Source organism: Trichophyton benhamiae (assembly GCF_000151125.1).
Source record: "Trichophyton benhamiae CBS 112371 chromosome Unknown contix00201_1.exp, whole genome shotgun sequence".
In the NCBI taxonomy this organism is placed as follows: Eukaryota; Fungi; Ascomycota; class Eurotiomycetes; order Onygenales; family Arthrodermataceae; genus Trichophyton; species Trichophyton benhamiae.
The window spans coordinates 49,949-69,753 of NW_003315098.1; the positions used below are offsets into that span (position 1 = coordinate 49,949).

The window sequence follows — 19,805 nt, forward strand, 5'->3', positions numbered from 1 at the left end:
AAGTGGTTTTGTCGCGCCTTTCGCGTATTTAAGTTTGGCCGCGATCTTGGCATCTTTTCGATCTGACGAGGAGCTCAAACCATCATCATCCTTCGTCGCGAAACCTCTGGGTGTTTTCGATTTGAAACAGCAGTTTTAACCAAACAGATCGATCGCTTGCAGGAACAGGCGCTCGGGGAAAATGTTCCGACTGAGATTAGGTCTTTTCTCGTTTCCGATATACTTTCAGGGCCATTCTGGGGCCGTTTGAGATGATCAGGAAACATCCCCAGACAGAATAATAGCGCCGAGACGTACAGAGTAAAAGCCACGCCTTGGGCTTTCTCTGATCCCTAGATGATGGCAACTGGCCCGGCATCTTTCCACGATGAAGACTCCCAACCCTCGTCTCGCTTCACCTACCGTCACTTCCAGCTTCTGCGGTCCTTCTCAACCCGCACCCCCCTTCGAGTCATAGCCCACATCGATCTCGATGCCTTCTATGCGCAATGTGAAATGATACGACTGAATACCCCGCGAGATCAACCTCTAGCTGTCCAACAATGGCAGTCTCTGATCGCGGTTAACTATGCTGCCCGCCCATTTGGGGTCTCGAGAATGATCACAGCCGCAGAGGCAAGGAAGCTGTGTCCCCAGCTGCTAACGCCACATGTTGCGACTTTCCGGGAAGGAGAGGGAGAACATTGGGCATATAGAGAAGGAGACTATTCTGTTCAAAAGGATAAAGTCTCGTTAGACCCCTACCGTGCAGAATCGAGGAAGATTCTAGCAGTTATGAAGAACACACTGCTAACCTGGGCAGAAGAAGTATACGAAGGGTGTCGCGGTCAGTTTTCTGAACCATCAGACATGGTACGGCTTGAAAAGGCGGGTATCGATGAAGTGTTTGTAGACCTCTCAGCGCTCGTGTTTGGGACGCTGTTGCACCGCTATGAGATACTCCGGCGGGCCGCTACTCTTGACGGGTCAAAAGATGATCCCAACACATTTCTTCCTAGGCCTGAAACAACTGCGCTTGTATGGGGAGAAGACGATGAATTAATTGATCTGGACACTGGTGAGTCTGAAGAGGACGACCCAGAGTGGGATGATATTGTTATACAGGTTGGTGCAGAAATTGTAAAATTCGTTCGAACAGCAGTGTGGGACCAGCTCAAATACACTTGTTCTGGCGGAATTGCAAGGAACAAAATGATGGCTAAACTAGGAAGCGCGTGCAATAAGCCAAACCGACAGACTATTGTCCGCAACCGAGCTATTCAACAGTTTTTGAGCGGATACAAATTTACCAAAATCCGCTCATTGGGAGGAAAGCTGGGGAAAAGAATTTCATCGGAATTCGAAACAGACAAAATTAGCGATCTACTAACCATCCCACTTGATCGACTGAAGAACAAACTGGATGACGACACTGGGATGTGGCTCTACCAAATCATTCGTGGAGAGGACGATAGCGAAGTTACCCCACGAACGGAAATCAAATCCATGATATCGGCCAAATCGTTCAACCCCAAACTAGCTTCTCTGGACCAAGCAGAGAAGTGGATGCGAATATTTGTCGCAGAAATCTACGGGAGGTTGGTTGACGAAGGCGTCCTGGAGAACAAACGCCGTCCTAAGATGATTACAGTTCATCATTATGGCCCAAACCAGGACAAGTCTCGTCAGACCCATATACCGACTGGAGGAGCCATTGATCAAGTTATGCTCTTTGAGCTAGCAAAGAATTTACTTCAGCAGGTGGTCAGTTGGCCCTGTTCGCATTTATCCCTGACTGTTAGCGGGTTTGAAAGCGGGATCACGGGAAATAAAAGCCTGGATAGTTTCTTTATCCGCGGGGCAGGTGAGACTCCAGTATCACAACGCGACGGTAGCATGCCGAATGGCAACTGCCAGCCGGAGCTCCCTGATGATAATTCGGGACATCAAAGAAAGAAGCAAAAAGTCGGTGAGGTTCATGGCCAACCCCCTTCGAAAGGGGTTGGTTTCTTCTCAAGATACAAGACCAGCGCTAAACAAACACTCATTGAGCCTTGTTCTGAAAACACGGGGGAATCGTTAGCCAATCTTCAAACGAATCCAACTTCCTACTATTCGACCCAGGACGTTTGTTCCCGTTGTGGAGAGGCCGTGCCAGAGTTTATGCAATCAGAACACGATGATTGGCATTTGGCTAAAGACCTAGAAAGCCAGGAGCAACAGTCCCTGAACGCTGCTCGGGCGCGCAGTACGAGTACAGGGAAGACAAGACAAACGAGGTTGGCCTTTGGCTAATACTTTGTTGTTTTTACTAGCCGTGATGCGGTTTCCTTTTAGAAACATGCAATTAGCCAGCGCTTGTACGATATATTGCGATACGCTTTTTTCCTTCTACTGCATTTGGTACATAACCCACCGCTCCATCTAGATGAGTCTAGATGTCTATTATATCTCCTCCCTTTTTTATAGGCGTATATGCTTCCCACCAGCTAGACGCAGCCCATTGTCGGGCGTAGCCGTTTGTTCCCCTTTCATCCTATCTTCAAAGGCAGGAAGACAAGATTCTTCATAAAGCGCAACTACGTCATGCTTTGAAACTCCACACTTGCATGGATGTTTTGCTCATCCGTCGCTAACTCGCTAGTTATCCTTGCTATTTACCGATGTCCACCACTTGGATACGGGGTGTGACATCATCGCTTTTTCAACTTTCAGCATCAGCAACATATGATAAGTTCCTTCTTCATATATGGGTTATCACGGATTTTTTGGCTTGATATATTCCGGGGAAAGGCCTTTTTACTTCATGGTCTCCTTAAAGCCTGTTTTCGTCATTCTCCAGGCCTCTTCTTCAATCTGCCTATCTTGTCTCCGGTAGCCTCCGTTATAGATCTATGTATCCGGTAGAGACTCCAATCGGCAATATTTTATTTCACTGAAATTATTCTGGGCCAACAATTTGCCTAGGTCGAGCTGCGAAACCCATTGCTGTGCGATCTGGATCAATACGCAGAGTTTATTGAGTTCCCTGGTTCCCGCTCCGTTCCATGGCTATCAAGACACGGTTCCACGAAGATTATCCAAGGGGGCGAGATGAGATTCTAGACATACGGCATCGGCGGGGTGGATTCTCACCCCCGTCTGATGGGATTAGAGGAGAATGGCATACTAGGCGCCGGCGCCGAGGTAGAGACGAAGAGTATGAAGAAGAATTTGAAATTGAGGTCGACCGGGACAGGCGTACTGGACACCGCAGATCACCGAGACACTACAGTTGTCCTCGCGAGCCCAGAAGGCCTCCTCCCAGAGTTGTGGAGAGGGAGGACCTTGTGGTTCGGAGGGAGGAAAGTCCTGGATGGAAGAGGAGGGAGAAAAATGACTTGATTGCAAGACGAGAGAAAGATATCGATATTCATTTTGAGGGCTCTGTCCACCCCGTTTTGCCTCGGCATCGACCGTCTCATGTATATGAAGAAGATATTTTCGAACACCAGCGATATGGTAGAGATACTGAAGACTCTGGGACAAGAAGGTAACTGTATCCTCTAAATAATTGCCTTTAAAATAGTTCACTAGCCCACTAACTGACGATTAACAGACATAAGAAAAACGAAGATGAAAGGGCTCTTGAAGTCGACGTGGACATCCATGAGGAATTGGACGATCGGCATTATAGAGGGCGAAAACATGACCCTTTAGTGCTGAGGCCGCGTGAACTAGTCCCAGCCCATATCCGAGAAGAAGATGAATACTATAGCCGGCACGTTGCGGAACGGCCATTAAACGAAGAGAGATATCGAGATACCTCTCAAGATTGGTGCATCATGGATGTTCCTTCTGGGACACGACGGGCCGTGGCTGACGGACTCGGAGGCGTCAGTGAAGAAATGTCATGGCGTAAAGACAACGGTGTCCGAAGATCTAGACATCTTTCTGATAAGTATGACAGGGAAGTTCATGGAACAGTTGCGAAACGGTACGTCGGTGTAAAAGAAAAATGCGAAGAACTCTGGACAGAGATCACCAAGGACCTTGTTGTGAAGGAGGCCATTGAAGAGGCAGGGTATGATTATGAAGAGACAGCCGATTTCTTCTATGTCTTTTCGTATCTGGAATATGTGAGTCTCCATTTTCGCCCAGGTTTACCCCAAGCCAGCCAATGTGAAGCCATCTTGAAAGGCTGATACTGATAATAACTGGCTATATTGCAGGATGACGTAGCAGAACTGGTGAAATTTACAGAAGATTATCGCCGCCGACGCCGCGATAGGGTATTGGAAATACAGAATGAGAGATCAAAGGCTCATCACTTGCCTCCTCCGTTCCCCCAGTCCAGGATGCTTTTGGAAAAAGAATCACCTGGACTGGCCTGTGATGATAGGCGAGTAGAAGAGACAGAGATCTTCATTGATGAGAGCCGAAGGTCACGCCGCCGCTCTCCGATACTCAGAGAGCGTGTCATTTAATATATCCCCTTCTCCTCGCTGGTGACTTCAAGAGTGGAATTGCCATAATTTGCTCCATTTTCGTCAGGCGGTTCGCCTGAAGAGGGACAGCGGCCTAAAACAGGAAACCAAAGTTGGGCCGTTGCGGCGTTTCCTGGTATAATATGAGCTGAAATTCACGAGTGACTGAGATATTGTTTCGGGCTGAAAAAAACCAATATTCATGGTCGGGTATATCATATCTTCTCCTAGCCCCTCTAACTAGTGACCCAGCAGCAATAGAAACAACAGACTTTCCACTTATCCATGCGCAGTCAAACGAGATTTCCATCCCTTAGAGTTGCATCGTTTGCATGTTCAAATATTATTATTGTGAAAAGATGGCGGTTGTCCGAGTCGAAGAGCAAAGGTCCAGCCCGCCGCCTCGGAAGCTCCGGAGATCCCTCGGACCGCGTTTCTCGCGGCAAATCGCCTAATTTAGGTTATGACCGTGGCCAATAACTAGCGGGAACTTAAATATCAAATAATAATAATATCTTTTTTTCACTTTTTCACTTTTTTTTTTTTCTTCTAGGGCGGTAGATTGAGATGCAGTCTTTTGCTGGGACACTCAGGATACATGTATACCAGAACCAGCAACTCGTTCAGTGAGGCCATAGAAGCGTCTTTTGATAGATTTAGAAGAACTTGGCTGCAGGGGTATGGAACGGCTGGAGAACTCATTCACAAACGATCTCCCAAAGAAGGTCGAAATACTCCGTATCATAAGAAAGACATCCTGTTAGTTGTTAGTGCATATTTAGTCTTACTTGGCGGAGATGCTGTTTGCGTTTGTAGTTCGACTCCCATGCTTTGGTACATGAGACTGAGTTGACTCACTATCAAACGGCTGCGCCAAAAGAAGGCCTGTCCACCAATTGGCGACAGACAAAATAGCTTAATTCATTGAAACTCGCTCATGATCATGGTAGAGCTATCTTCACGCAATGAGCAATCATTGCTATGAACATTAAAGGGAGATGGGTTCAAAGCTCAAGGTTACTTAGCATCGGTCGAGAAGGGCCTATCCAGGCCATATGGCGATATGAAGTTCCACAAATCCCACTACCTGGCAATATCAGTATAGATTCCAGGTCTAGACAAGTGATATTGTCGAGACTATAGACCTTCCCCGGAATGCACCTCATTACTTTCACGGAATATCCTATTCACCGTGTATCTAGCAACTTTAGCACTGCCTCTAAACGGGAAGTTGGTCTCTTATACTCTGGGATGTTTCCGTACTGGCGAACGCCGTTGAAACAGGTACATGTTTGTCTAGTATGATCATATAATCAGGGGAATGAATGCTGTGGATGTGTCCATCTCCTCCCTTTAAAATGGTCAAACGGTGCGGTGGTTCGATCCAGGTGCCTAGTTCATCCCCCTCTCCATTCATGCGAGGCCTGGGAAGCACATGAGTGGGCGTGTGAATAAGGATGGGTTTGGAAACCGGTGGATTCGTAGTTACCGTTTCTGAGGAACAATTGTGGCGAATAAACCGTTTCTATTATAACAGACCGTTATATCGTTTTTTATGATAATGCGGAGAGGTAGTCTTGACAACACCATATCTGTTTTACTCTCAACATCACAGGAAGAGAGGTCGTTCAGTGACCATTCTCTCCTGGCATATCCGTACCTAAGTGTAAGTATTAAGCGGATGTTGTTCCCACAAGGTGGTCCCCCCCCCATTGCACCACTCGCCACGCAAAGGCACGAACGGCTGCAGGACCTCAAACGTATTTTTATATAAGGGGCTCGTTTCCGCATCCCGGCCAGGCGAAGATTAAAAGGAAGCGGCTATGTTTAAACCTGACCTTTAGTCTGGCCTCGGGAGGACAACATGTGGATTGACCAGAAGAAGCCCTGTAGCGACGAATGAGCAACAGCGAGTCTGAAACGCATTCCTTCACGCAAGCCAAGGCCATCCCGTAAAATCGTCCAATGACGAGGACTACCATGTCGCCAACCCGCTGTGTTTCTGTTTCATCAGTCGGATCTTATCAAGGAGGCAGCCGGGCCAATAGTCGACGGGACGAGAGAACTCAATGCGAGGCGTTATGTATTCATCATCGCTGGTTCTTATGTAAGTAGGTACGGAGGCGAATAAAAAAAAAAAAAAAAAAGAGAAAGAAAAAAGAAAGAAAAAATGATGCAGAAGGGAAAAGAAAAAGCAACGAAAAACTGGGAAGAATAATGACGTTTACTTTTTTTTCTTTTCTTTTGCTGTGTATGATCATATTCTTCTTTTGCTGAAGCGCCCCAGATGGGTGTTCCAGGAGAGTTGGAGCGGGCGGGCAAATACTTGGATGAGTGGAATCCAGCAAAGCCTGTTCCTGGTTCCTTAGCCAGAGAGAGTTAATGATGTCTTTTCTTCTTTTTTTTTGGGTTGCTTGGGATGGGACTTCGGCCGGCGCCCGCAAGGTTAAAATAAGATAGGTACGCTGGGGGATGCCTGTTGAGAGAGGCTGCTGTTGATATATCTGCACATATAAAATGAGCTGGCTGGGGGCGGCTGGGAAGCATATTATATAACACCTATAATCCCAGTCCCTCACTCACGGACCGGAGTGGCTGGTGCAGAGGAAACAGTTTGCTTGCGAGCTTGACAAGCCGCTGGCCACGAGTTTTTGTGGGTACGGCAGGGGGGGTCCTCCCTGAGGTGGCGTCCGTTTGTTGGCAAGGGAGAGAGAGAGAGACAAGAATTCATCTCCAGTCTACGGAGTACGGAATGGAGAGTGGGAACTTCATAGGGGCGGATGGACTCGGGGGGGTCTCAGCGACGGCCGAGAAGATAAGGAAGTTGGTCAGGAGATATGTGGACGAGTACGGAGTATGTGTGTGTGAGTGTGGCTGACTGTCTCTGGTGAGAGGATGTGAATTGCCGGGCTGTATAAGAGAGATCCAAAGATCCAACATGTCGCATGCAGTGACTGTCAGATGCAGCCGTGCTTACGTATATACACGGGCTCGCGGTCCACGCTCTCTCGTCGAGGCAAAAGAGTTGCTCCTTATGCAGCACTACTGCTCTCCCTGCAGGCAAGGAAATACGATGAGATCGAGATCGGTGAGTGGGTATTATGGCGGTGCTCGGCTTGGGACCATTGAAGCTAACAGGCGTCAAACGATGACAGGGGAAGCGGAACCCGAGCTCGTGCTGGGAGTTCGTCAGTCTCTTTGGCCGGTTCTTCTTCGTCTCTGCCTCGCTGATGGGCGATGTGCGGGCTGGCATCACCCGGTGTATATACTAAGTGAGTGAGTAGCGCCTCTGATGCATACCATGCGTCGAACGGACGCGGGAAAAGGGATGGAGAGAAAAGCAAGGCCAGCACAGGCAAGTCGCAACTGGGAAATAAATGTCTTGCTCCTGTCCAACAAGGGCGAAATCAATAATCACAATAATAATATGGGGGGGTTGTACCTTATTATTAGCCCTCTGCTAACTATTAATTTCGGATCTTCCATCCCTCCCCATCCCCAGAAGTTCTTAAGCACCGTGCACTGCCGGATTGATTTTATTTATTAATATTGAAAGGAGACCCATCATTCCCTTGCCTCGACGTCGTATTCGGCCCAGAGAGTCGGTCAGGGCCAGCTTTGCTTGCCTGTAGTATAGTGGAAGTAGTTGTGTTTGCTTGTAGTACTCCGTGGTGTGTGTTGTAGATGTTGTATAGATGTCACAAGCCTTCGGGTGAGACTCGCGACGAGCTTGCAGCGAGCCCGACGAGCCATTGAGCCAGGACAGCCGCCGCAAACAAGCCAGAGGCCGCCGGCAGAGACGTCCAGCAGCAGCGGCGGCCAGCACAAGATACGAAGCCGCCGTCTGGAGGCACGAAAGGGGACGGACGAGCAGGAGGAAAAAGCACACTTGGCGGGCCAGGGAAACCTTCCGCAAGGCCGGTCTCTTTGCCTCCCCTTCTTCCAACTTCTCTCTCCCTCTTCCCTCTCACTCTGTTTCTCTCTCTGTCTCTCTTCTGACCGTCTTGACCGTCCTTTTGCGTCTTCTCTGTCTGCGTCTTCCAGCTCGCTGCTCGTCGTTTGTCCTCGCCGGACCCTCGTTCAAGTCGCTCGTTGGCCTCGTCTGCCTCACCACCCCCCGTTGGCCGCTCGCTCGCAACCAACCCGGCCTGGGTGACGTCCCCCCCCCCAGTCAGTCTCTCTGTGCCCGCTTGTCCGTCTCGCAGCGATTCACTCTCGCTCGGCCGTGAGAGGCGGAAGATAAACAAAGTCGAAGAACGGCCAGAACGCCAGCAGGAGCAAGGACACTCTCGCGGCTCTCCCGTCGTCTCAGCGCGGCCTCGTCGTCAGTTATGCCCTGCGGCCTCTAGACCTCTGGACCTCTCTCTCGCTCTCTCGCTCTCTCGATCGAACAGACCAGACGGCCGTCTCCCCGGATGGACGTTGCGTAGGGTCTCAAGACCTGTCCGGCCGGCTCCCTCTCGCTCTCTCGTTTCCTCTCCTTTCCCTGTCTCGTGCGTCTTTCTTTGAGTCCAGCTCTCGCGGATGGTGTAAGTTGCCGTCAAGTCTGATAATCCTCCATTGTTGCTGGATGCCGGGCTGTCTGCTGGCTGGAACAAGGGCTGGTGGTGCCATGCTGGCTGTGAATCTGGCTGATGCCTCCTGGTGAATTATAGGAAGACTCTTGACTGCCTGCAAGCAAGTTATGAGAAGTGGATGCTGTCCCTGACTTCTGCTGCCTTGTGTGTATCTGTGAGTCTGTCCCCTATCATCACCAACAACAACCACTGCCTCTTACCTCTACCTCTACCACTATCACACACCAACTACCAACTACCACTTCTACCTGCATCGCCATGGTGATGAGAGGAGCCTGCGGACTCTTCCATCTTCTTCCGCCGAGCAGTTAAGGAACACACTCTCTTTAACTGCCCTTTTCTTCTTCTCTTCTTCTTCTCTTCTTGTTCTTTTCCTCCTTCTCTGCCTCTCTGTGAACCTGAGTCTCTGCAAGTCTGCCTGCTGCCCTCACATCTGCCCCCAATACCTGCCCTGATACCTCTGCCCTGAAGCATCAAATCCCCCCCTGCTAACAGCTTACCTGCCAGTCTGCAAGCAAGTTTGTTCTGTGAGAAACAAGAGCTCCCCCCTGTCAACCTGGTGGTCATATAAAAATGGCTCCCAACCCCCATGGCAACCTGATATCTCTGCTCTTTTCGCTCCTCATCTTGTATCCAGCTCTAGCTGCGGCCGTCGACCTCGACTACTGCGCCGAATTCAACACGGGAAGCACCTTTAACTCTGGTAGGCATAATTATACCCCCTATTAGCTTTACTTGTGTGCCTATCTAAACTGACAACTTGGAATAGTTGTTGATGGCTTCCAGTCTATCGGGGCGTGTCAGAAGACATGCGGGAACCAATACGCCTTTGCTGTCCTTCAGGGCAAGATGTGCTGGTGCACGAATGCTGCCCCGAAAGACACCATCCCGAACGGCAGATGCAACCAGAACTGCCCCGGATACCCAGATGACAAGTGCGGAAACACCTCGGAGGGCCTCTTCGCCTACATCATGCTCGACAAGAAACCGTCCACGACGATTGGTAACCCGTCATCGACCACTACCTCGTCGGTTAGTAGCACTCAGTTCTCTTCATCCTCAATCCCAAATATGTCTACAACCGCTGCCATGGGGGGGAATCGTTCTTCATCTTCTTCTTCACTTTCACCTTCACCTTCTTCTTCATCTTCTTCATCTACCCTGCAATCTCAATCTCCTGCACCCGAACAGACATCTCAATCAACACAGATGATTTTGACACCAAGTGTACAGACCACCAGCAGGGCCAGTGTGAGCACAGAGACTCGCACCACTACACTATCGCCTACCTCAACTTCATCGTCATCATCATCTTCTTCTTCTTCATTTTCTTCTACATCTTCATCTGTAGGGCTACGATTCCTTCCCCCCCTGAAAGAGACGGATTTATTTTTGCTTTTCTCACCTGCTTTTGACTGCCTTTGAGAACTCCGGCTTTTTGTTTGTGAATGACGTTGAATCCCCCCTGAACTAACGTTTCTTTGATACAGTCCTCTACGAAAACCTCGAAAACAACAACTTCACCCGCATCGACAACTACCGATCCTACGGCTTCGATCACCACCGTAGAAGGACGGGTCACTACCATCACGGTTCCGAACGCACCAGCGCAAACCCACCCTCCAGCCAGCAACGAGGGCTCCTCGCTATCCGGCGGTGCCATTGCTGGAATCATCATCGGCACTTTGGCCGTATTCGCCATCTTCACGGGCATTATCCTGTGGCTCTTCTGCTTCCGTCGCCGCCAACAGGCTAAGATTGATGATAGCTACCGTTCGCCTTTCCACGAATCCCCAGTTCCACAGCCTATCTTTGAAAACACACTAAGCAGCCGCGTCCCGGCCATGAGAGTCGCTCCAGTTGCTAATGGGAATGGTACTACAGCAGGTAGTAGAGGTAGCACAGCTCGTCTGAGTATCCCCGCTTTCACCGACCATCGAATGAAGAAGGATGCCTTGGTTTACTCCCATGGAGGTCGTCATAGCAACGTTTCTCTGCAGGATAACCAGGATTATTCTCGACCCGTGTTGCGAGTAAGTCGGCCGTCCTCTCCCCCCTTACTTCGATTCCTCGGAAATCGATTCCCTGTACTAACGAGATGCAGTTGACGAACCCCGACCCGGATGACCGTTGATCGGATACGTTCTGCTTCCAATTCCGTCACGACCAGGATATCAAATATCCTTTTTTTAACGATCCAGTCACACTTCAGTTCGAGCGCGTCTACCTCTTCTTCGGCATGCTGCTACCTTCTAACGGCCGTCTAACCCCCCTCCTCTACCCTTTGCCTTTCGCACCGATCCCATTCGTCGTATCTCAGAAAAGCCCCCTCAGCGTCCCTTACGATCGTCCTCGAGAGCACACCCGACCGCTCGAAATATTACAAAAAAAAAAAAAAAGCTGATACCCCCTCATATTCCACTTTTCGAGATTGTCCATCATCCTCTCCTATTCCCATCAGACATCTTCTTCTCCGTCTATTTCCTTTCTAAGATACCAAGATCTTTTCCTTACACCCCTTTCACGATGCATTTACTCGAACTAGCAACAATCATTGGCGTCAAACCGGAACTGTAAATCATGGGAATCAAGGCACTACGGGGGGCTGTTTTTGCGTTATCTGCTCTGCTCCCTTTTTTCGTCTCCGCCATTCGGCTTTGTCTTTCACATACACACACACACACAAAAAGCCCTGCATGCATCCTGGGATTCACTTTTATTCCTTCGATCCCGTCGCTCTGTACCACAACCAAAGCCCGCACATGAAACCAATCGGTTCAACTACCATCGACCCAGAACAACATTCTACAACAGCAACATATGACAAACAGACAGGACAGGTCGACCATCGGAATTAAGTGAATTGTGTTTTTTTTTTTTTTATCTTCACTTGTCTTTTATTTTATCTTCCTTGCTCATTTTAAGTGGGAGGGAGGCTCAAAAAGACCCCCCAGACTGTCTGGTGGTTCCAGCAGCAGCAGACTTCATTTCTAATGTCCCCCAGACGTGCTACCTTTTGCGTTTTAAATAATCCTTTGAAAGAGACCCAAAGACCAGAGAAATATTTCAAAATCCAAAAAAATTGTTAATATGTTCAATCTCGCTTTTTGCTTCTGTTCTCCAAGACTGGGAGTAAGAATTCTTCCCCGACTCTTGCCGGATAGCTTATTGATCCTGTGTGACTTGCTGAATCGTCGTGCCCTGCATTTGCCGGAAAGACACCCCAAGCGAAGGATGTGTATGCATGGTAAGGATGTCTCGGTGAGTTTGCCGAAGAATCAACTGTCTTGTCCTGTCTTTCCGCCGCCCTGGTGGAGATCGTGTGGCAGGGGAGTCCTGGATGATCGACGGCTTGTCGTCACTCTGTTCCACAGGAGGTGTGCAGCATGTCTCATCAGATGGAGCAGGCAGGACGTCGTCTGCCTATGAGCAGAGATGCTCGACGTTTTGACGTTTCATGGCTTGACCGTGGGGGTTGTTGGTTCGAGCAGTCGTAGCAGACATGGTTAACCTTGATGGATTGATAGGCGGAGGCCGACATTCTCAACTTTGAGATGGATGGCTGATCAAGTGGGAAAAAAAAAAAATTGAACATTTATTTATTGCTAAATTAGCTATAGACCGTAAAAAAAGTGAGAGATATACTATAAAAATAAATTCGCATCTATCATTATTCGTTTCTGAAAGCGGTTGTGAAATGCCAACTGCAAACCTCTCGTCCCTGTACTGGTAGACTGACTACCGTCCAACAAACCTTTTCTCGATAGTCCGGAAGATAAAGTAGGTAAAGGCAGTAAAGACGGTGTTCAGAATAAGACCTACATCACCTGCTGGATTGCCGAACATGGCAGCAATGGGCCCGATATACCAGGTTGTGTTCATTCCGGGGACAGCGCCAGTACCGTAGGACACAGCCATTGCTCCCACGGCTGCCACACCCCATGGAAGCCCGTTTTTGTTATCCCACGCCTGCAAGTCGTACCCATCTCGCCTCCTGAACCATTGGTCCTCGATGAACACAATGACGGAGTAACCGGCGGTCAGATATCCAAGCATATTTCCAAGGTTTCCAACCAGCTCAACAATGTGATCTTTGCCCAGCAAAGAGAGCACAGTGATGAGCACCGCGATGAGCAAACTCCAGATGAAACGTGGGATGTAGCGGAAGTGTTGACCCAAGATCTGAATTGACAGGCCGGCGGAGTAGTAGTTTGCGATCAAGCCTCCGATAACGGTGAATAGCATCATGACAACCAGGAACTTGGACCATCCGACAGGGTGTGATATTTCCGCTACGATTCCTCCCAAGCCATGCATGGCATATGATTCCTGGAAGTGGGCTTCCCCATGAATGGCAACAAGTCCAACGCAGGACCCGACAATGGCCACAAAGGCAGACGAAGCGGAAAACCCGAGGAGGGTCAATAACATGATTTTCCAGTGAGGAGCTGACTTTGGGTAATGGCAGTAGTAGTCGCCGATGGCTGTAGCCCAGCCAGATGTACCCGCTGCGGTGAACGATGTGTATGACAGGAAAATAGGTGCGAAGCCTTCTCGGTGAGGATTAAACTGTATCATTTCGGAGGTCAAGTGTGGCACTGTTTGTCCAAGGAGGACACAGAAAAGTATAAATGCAAGTATCCATGAGTAACTCTCGAACTTGTGGATAAGTGAGAAGCCGAAGAAAGAGATAAAGAGGGACAAGGCGGAGACAATATAGATGCCGACGCTGGTCGAGATTCTGTAGTCTGCGGCGGCAGGGAGTAACTGGCCGCAGACGGTGGTACTAATGACAGCGTACCCGATACCCAAGAGCAAGTTCAAGATAGATATGACTTTAGCACCATAATAGCCGAACGAGTATCTGCAAGTCGCCATGGAACGCAGTCCAAGCTACATAAGGGGAACATGTCAGCCCGAGCACAAAATAATAGACTGTGGGAGAACTCACCTTTGCGCCCAGTACACCACACCATGCAACCAAGAGTGCCCCTATAATGGTACCGACAATAGTAGCAATTACCGACTCCTGTAGAGAAAGCCCCCATTGCGCTCCGAGGACACCTATGGGGAGGCCTCCAGGGTTGCAAAACATACTCCACCACATGAGGAATGTGTTTCGAAGAGGTGGTGGCTGCTTATCTTCTTCCTTTACCCGTTCAATTCCTCGAGTCTCAATGTGGAATTTTCGACCCAGCCATAGTTCGAATTGCCGAAGACTGCGCTCAATCTTGAGGGTCTTGATGGGAGGAGTCTCACTCGATGAATCGTCAGACCGGACCGAATCCCCATTATGGGCTTCGGCCTTCTGGTCCAAAGACCCGGGATTTTCAAGGTCAACTTGGAACCCATTGTTGTTGTTCTCCTCTTTGAGGTTGGAGTTTTCCTTGATTGAGGAAAGCATTGTGCCGGAGAACAATAGAGGAAAATTCTCTCCCTAGCAGTCTGGCATTGAATGGGCTAGGTGAGAGGGAGGTAAACTCTTGCTAGATTTCCTGAAATCCAGCGAGGAAAGGCTCTGTTCTATATACTCCGTATCTTCTGCATTAGTTGTACATTACTGAGAGAGGTCCCACCGTCCCTTGCCATCACTTCAGCGGCGTCATCATACAAGGCAACCCTTGCCTTGCTAGAGAACAGCATATCAATATCCAATGGGAATATCTTTTGGCATCGCCTACAGATTTCCCGTTCAAATCCTGACGACAACTGCAGCACCGTGGCCCATACTTTTTAAGTAAGATATACGGTCTTGAGTAACGTCAACAGCATGTTAGGCGTAGTCGGTCTGGATAGAAATTCAAGGGAGGGTATTTTGAGCCAATGGCTGCATTCGAGGAATCGTCTCAAATTTAGGCTAACAATTTAGACTCTCTGGATTCCGCATTGCAGGACAACGAGAGGATCTCGTAAACGCCGCACTGAATTATAAGGAGAGAATCCAGGGCTGATGGCCCAATAACTTGTCCTGCCATCTTAGAATTTCGTCCCTTGATGCGAGTGGGGGTTGATGCTCCATCGGTAGGACCGATATTCTCGAGGCAATATTGGCTCCACGCCTCAAGAAGCTTGTCTGGAAGCCATGAAATCAAGTGCTTCATGGGCTGCACCCAAGACTATCCTCCAGCCGCAGCCATGCCAGACGATGCATGCAGCGAAAAAGCAAGAGGGGAAATGGCTCGCTGAGGGAACATGCCCCCAGTCGAGAAAGCGAAGCGTGGTAGACGGGACCAGTGGCTGCTTCAGCCATGAACTAGTCAGCCCTCCATGTGAGCTGTGCGAAAACTTCTCCCTCCCTCCCAAAATATAGCCAAATTTTCAGTCATTATTGAAGGGAGGGTAGTTTTTGCCCTCAAGCCATGATGCCTGGCTCTCACAAGGCATTGGTTAGTTGACTACTTATGGAGTGAATCTGCAGAGATATGCTCGAGTGATATCACATCGGTGCGACGCTGGTGGCAGAGCTCGAGCGTGTTTCAGCTGGACTCAATTCCCAGAATGCCCTAGATATGGTAGCATATCCCCATTTCTCAACTTTCCCGTCCCGAAAGACGAGCAAAACAAGAAGCCATCGCAGAGCTTCTCGTCATGTTTTTATATCCAGCGAAAAATCACAAACGCAAACAAACAAAAGTTGAGATGGAAAAATCCGACATCACGTGCAATCAACGTCTGTTTTAAGCCATCAAAAAGACCACTTACCTGATCGGGCGATATCATCCAGCTGACAAGGAGACGAGAAGACGACAGCGAAGAAGACAGCGAAGACTGCCTGCGAGGGATGAACACAAGAGACGAAAATGATGAGATCGGTTCGCGGTTTGTGACAGGCCAGCCACAGCATCGCTGCAGCATGGTCGTCCTGACCAACAGAGACAGATGCAGTCCATTCTTACCCCATCCCTGACGGGGGTATCAACATTTATATGTCTTCTCGGGAACCAAACTTATACCTAGAATGTGATCCAAGAATCCATTTTTTGTGGATTGTTTGATAGCTGTTTATGTGTCGCGGATCCACGGGCATAGTATCTACCAAAGCACGAGACAGCATCCATGGGATATTCCAAAACATGAACATCATCTACACGGATACATTGTTAACCCACCAAATGGCATATCAGATACCAAGCTACTCGATGATTGGACGTAGCAGATGCCATTTCTGCGGGATAAGATAGATTTGATGCTGGAATCAAGATATATTGAGGTCATGCTGTCCGGGTATATGGGTTCCTGAGCAGGATTATATTACCCCAGCCTAGAATTTGATATGCTAAAACAATTCCGAAGCTTTATAGACAACTCTGCGGAAACCATCATTAAGCAATGTGTACGTCGTATTCCTATGGGTTTATTTCCGACCTGGCACCTTATTCAATAGAACTATCTAAACCCCGGACTGATTGGCGGTTAAAACTGGAAAATAATCGCATGCATCGGGTTGCACAGCGAAGGAAGTTGTATCACCGATTCGACTCATAAATTCTAGACTGTCTTCCTGGGCCAGAACTTCATTGCAAGGAACCGGTGCAATTTATGTGGAATCAATGCGTCCATACTGTAGATCTGAGCCCCTTTTTCAAAAACTGAAAGAAAAATGGCATTGCTAACGGTACCTCAGTGATTATTTAGTACTATAGAGACAACCTAGGCGGTAGCCATAGCTTATTTACTGTTGTATAAGCAGATTATCATCCGAGATTTATCAAAATTTTGAATAAAATGCTGAATTCATGCTTCAAGTATAGTTGCCTGTTCATTTATTGGACCTTCCAATTGCCATTGCCTTCATTTCTTGCCCTGTTGCGGCGTTGTACTAACAAAGTCAGAATAATCAGATGGCAACGCTGTCTCAGATATGCCGTATAAAAGGCTTGAACATGTGAAAAATATCACTGGTCTTTTGGTTCGTTGCCTTTGAACCCGGAGGACAGCCTGAGGAACAGTTTCCCCCCTCCATCGGGGTTAGAGTAGCGTTCCTGCGACCGCTCCATGTCACGCTGCAACAAGACTGGTGGCGCATCCCGAAAGTCGCCGTGTTACGGGGATTGTCGTAGTATAACTCGGAAGTGCTCCAATCTGCATCAGCGGCCTCGGCCAGACAGAGCTTTAGCTAGGTAGAACATATTTTTTTATGTTTCAAGGGCCTTTGATAAATCACGGACTGGCGGTGTTTTCTTCGCCATTCTCCCCCTCTTCCTTGTCGTCTTCCTTTTCACTTTCTTCATCTAGATCTTCTAGCTCGTCATTCAAAGGGCTGATCCGTTCGTCGAGCATATCCAAATCTTCCAACATGGTTCTCGTTGGTATCTTCCATAAACTAGTTCCACACACGCGATCTTTCGTGAGTAGATCGTCAACAAACTGATCCATGTAGGTTAGCAAGAAGCCTTCCTTGGTGCGTCTCTTCAGCTTCCTATAATCCGTCAAAAGAGGTTCCAGCGTTTTATATATCTCCACTGGCTCGAAAGTAAGTCGTATATAAAACGCTGCTAACGCGCGCAGGTATTTGAAATCCCCCGTAGCTTTTAGTATTGCTGCATCAGCTCTGTCCTGTGCATCCTCTGCACCCCCATCTGCATCCGTGCTATCCCTCCTAATATTCGAATCCTCCTCATCTGCTTCCGGATCGTGGAAATTCAAATACTCCAATATCACTTCTTTCTCTGGTGCAAGTTGTAGGAGCTTGAAAGCAAGGCAGAGGAAAGGAGTTGGCTTCTGGCCCACGCCGTAGGTGCCGCCGATATAGGTTAACTCGACCGCTCTGTCGCAGAGAGTCGCTGCATTCAATCCGAAACACTGCTCTTTCCAATAGTAGGAGTCTGTTATTCGATCTCGAACTGCTTTCTCGAAGAGTGTTGCTGGGTTCACGCCGCGAATCAGCGGGCCCGAATAGCCACGAGTATCAAGAAGAGCACTGGCATCTGCGCGATGATGAGACATCCTTCGGTTCGATTTCGTGCAGTTAATCGGTAAGATATGTTTCGAACGCGGGAAGAAAGGTCACAAACCGATTCTCGGTGAAATGGATGCTGGCGACCTGAAGAAATCGAAGCTTGGCGGTATTTTATCGTCGGCATCAAATTAAAGTTGGCAGGCTTTATCGATAAGCCGGTTGCCCTTCCAACCGCCATCTCAGGGCCCGTTGGCGATAACTCACAACGCTGCGACATGGGCTTCAAGGTCCTATGAGGCAATGGGTCCATGATTTCAACTTACTTATAGCATCCAAAGCATCTCGTTTACATTTTTATTGTTTTTATTTCTATCTCTCCTAATGACACCGCTGTATTCATGCTCCGCGCCCGCATAAACCTTTGTTTACATCATGGTATTACTTAGCTCTTCTACCGTTGGAGTCGCATTATCCTCGTCAATATTCGGATTTTTCACGCTTATTCTCTTTTTATCCGGGTATGCCTTGCAGCAGCAATCGGTAAAGCATATACAGGTGGCATTACAGCGATCACCAGCAGCAAATCCCAAAATCCAACCGATATATCCTTCGGAGCAGACATGGGATGACGCCAACCTATCTTCCGAGACAGTCGCGAACCCTGACACCAAAAGAAAGGGCCATATCTTGGGCAGACGGACAAAATTAAGCCAAGGAATAGACCAATATGCGCTGGATGGGCTCGCCGAAGGAAACGAGGAGTTCGAGGGAGGGATAGTCAAGTCAAAGCATGCGTTCTTACAAATCTTGACAAAACCTGTTGCCTCCGACATTTGCTCTACTATACTCCTTTTCGAGAGACTTGCATCAAACAGCTCTCAGGCCTCGGAGAGAATTCTTCTATATCCAAAGGCATGGGATGCTAGCTCTCCAACTAAGAGCGTCTCATCCGCTCTCACCATCCTGAAGAAGTCAAGTACTAGGTTGAATGCTGTTGTTCATGGGGTTGATACCTCTAATATACGGCCTAAGGCATTATCAGAAACGCAGATGATGAAAAAGGCATCAGAACAGCTACTTGATTACGAGCGGGTTCTGTTTTTGCGCTCTCCTGGCCATATCGTCAATATTGATAAGTTGGACCAGATGCTTATATCTGATATCGTGAGGACCATGCGAGTGGGGTCCTCTAGCATGATTGCACCTACCTGGGTATCAACTCATCTCTCTATAACCCAACACCAGTTACCTCCTGCGTTATTAGTGGCCAGTGAGACTTCCATTGGCACGAGTGGCAAAGCACCATCCAAGCCTCATATTCTAAACTCGGAAACAATGCAACAGATGAATTATGTCATGGAATCATCCGAGTCACCTGGAAGACACCCGGGCCCCGCATATGTCTACTTTGAAAGCGGCATGGTACATCGAGGCGGAAGGGCGGACATGCATTATACTGAATGGAAGAAGCAAGTCCAGTCTGTCTGTGAAGGTGTTAATCTCGGCCTTTAATTTCATATTGTTATGCATTAGAGGTGTGGGGGCTGCTTTATGATTTGCTGGCCCTGTTGAAAGGTCAAGTTGGAGGTGGCATATTCGGTATTTATCAAGTATTCCTATGGGTTACGGAATGGATGGAATTTGGGTGGCTTCTTTGGAATATTTTTTATTGATTTTTATGCAAGATATCCGAATATTTAATGCTGACCTGTGAACATGATGATATATATAACGAATTTAATAAATATACTTGAATGAGGCGAGAGGGTTTTAGGAATAGCTCATAGACAGCATTCAACGAAGCTATATTAAAAGGATATTGTATAGTGAAGTATACACGCATGCTAATACATTGGATTCCCTCCTCTTTTAAATTGAATATCT

General features: G+C 48.3%; 7 protein-coding genes across 7 annotated transcripts; 4 read left to right on the top strand and 3 right to left on the bottom strand.

Annotated features, from left to right (window-relative positions):
- Positions 1-339: 339 nt before the first annotated feature.
- On the top strand, positions 340-2,274 carry ARB_00752 (uncharacterized protein; the record flags this gene model as incomplete). The annotated part of the gene is made up of 1 exon (XM_003012824.1): positions 340-2,274. One exon carries the CDS (start codon positions 340-342, stop codon positions 2,272-2,274), a length of 1,935 nt encoding a protein of 644 aa, XP_003012870.1.
- A 752-nt stretch (positions 2,275-3,026) lies between these two features.
- On the top strand, positions 3,027-4,445 carry ARB_00753 (conserved glutamic acid rich protein; the record flags this gene model as incomplete). Its single annotated transcript, XM_003012825.1, has 3 exons — positions 3,027-3,511; positions 3,578-4,097; positions 4,191-4,445. The coding sequence occupies 3 exons, from the start codon at positions 3,027-3,029 to the stop codon at positions 4,443-4,445; spliced, it is 1,260 nt and encodes a 419-aa protein (XP_003012871.1).
- A 3,698-nt stretch (positions 4,446-8,143) lies between these two features.
- ARB_00754 (uncharacterized protein) lies at positions 8,144-9,496 on the bottom strand (the record flags this gene model as incomplete). The annotated part of the gene is made up of 3 exons (XM_003012826.1): positions 8,144-8,625; positions 8,797-9,072; positions 9,262-9,496. 3 exons carry the CDS (start codon positions 9,494-9,496, stop codon positions 8,144-8,146), a joined length of 993 nt encoding a protein of 330 aa, XP_003012872.1.
- A 99-nt stretch (positions 9,497-9,595) lies between these two features.
- ARB_00755 (ER membrane protein Wsc4, putative) lies at positions 9,596-11,599 on the top strand (the record flags this gene model as incomplete). Its single annotated transcript, XM_003012827.1, has 5 exons — positions 9,596-9,725; positions 9,792-10,369; positions 10,513-11,055; positions 11,193-11,333; positions 11,423-11,599. 5 exons carry the CDS (start codon positions 9,596-9,598, stop codon positions 11,597-11,599), a joined length of 1,569 nt encoding a protein of 522 aa, XP_003012873.1.
- Positions 11,600-12,760: 1,161 nt separating this feature from the next.
- Positions 12,761-14,426, bottom strand: ARB_00756 (uncharacterized protein; the record flags this gene model as incomplete). Its single annotated transcript, XM_003012828.1, has 2 exons — positions 12,761-13,915; positions 13,974-14,426. 2 exons carry the CDS (start codon positions 14,424-14,426, stop codon positions 12,761-12,763), a joined length of 1,608 nt encoding a protein of 535 aa, XP_003012874.1.
- A 2,756-nt stretch (positions 14,427-17,182) lies between these two features.
- ARB_00757 (uncharacterized protein) lies at positions 17,183-17,968 on the bottom strand (the record flags this gene model as incomplete). Its single annotated transcript, XM_003012829.1, has 1 exon — positions 17,183-17,968. One exon carries the CDS (start codon positions 17,966-17,968, stop codon positions 17,183-17,185), a length of 786 nt encoding a protein of 261 aa, XP_003012875.1.
- Positions 17,969-18,353: 385 nt separating this feature from the next.
- On the top strand, positions 18,354-19,433 carry ARB_00758 (uncharacterized protein; the record flags this gene model as incomplete). The annotated part of the gene is made up of 1 exon (XM_003012830.1): positions 18,354-19,433. The coding sequence occupies one exon, from the start codon at positions 18,354-18,356 to the stop codon at positions 19,431-19,433; it is 1,080 nt and encodes a 359-aa protein (XP_003012876.1).
- Between the last annotated feature and the right edge of the window lie 372 nt (positions 19,434-19,805).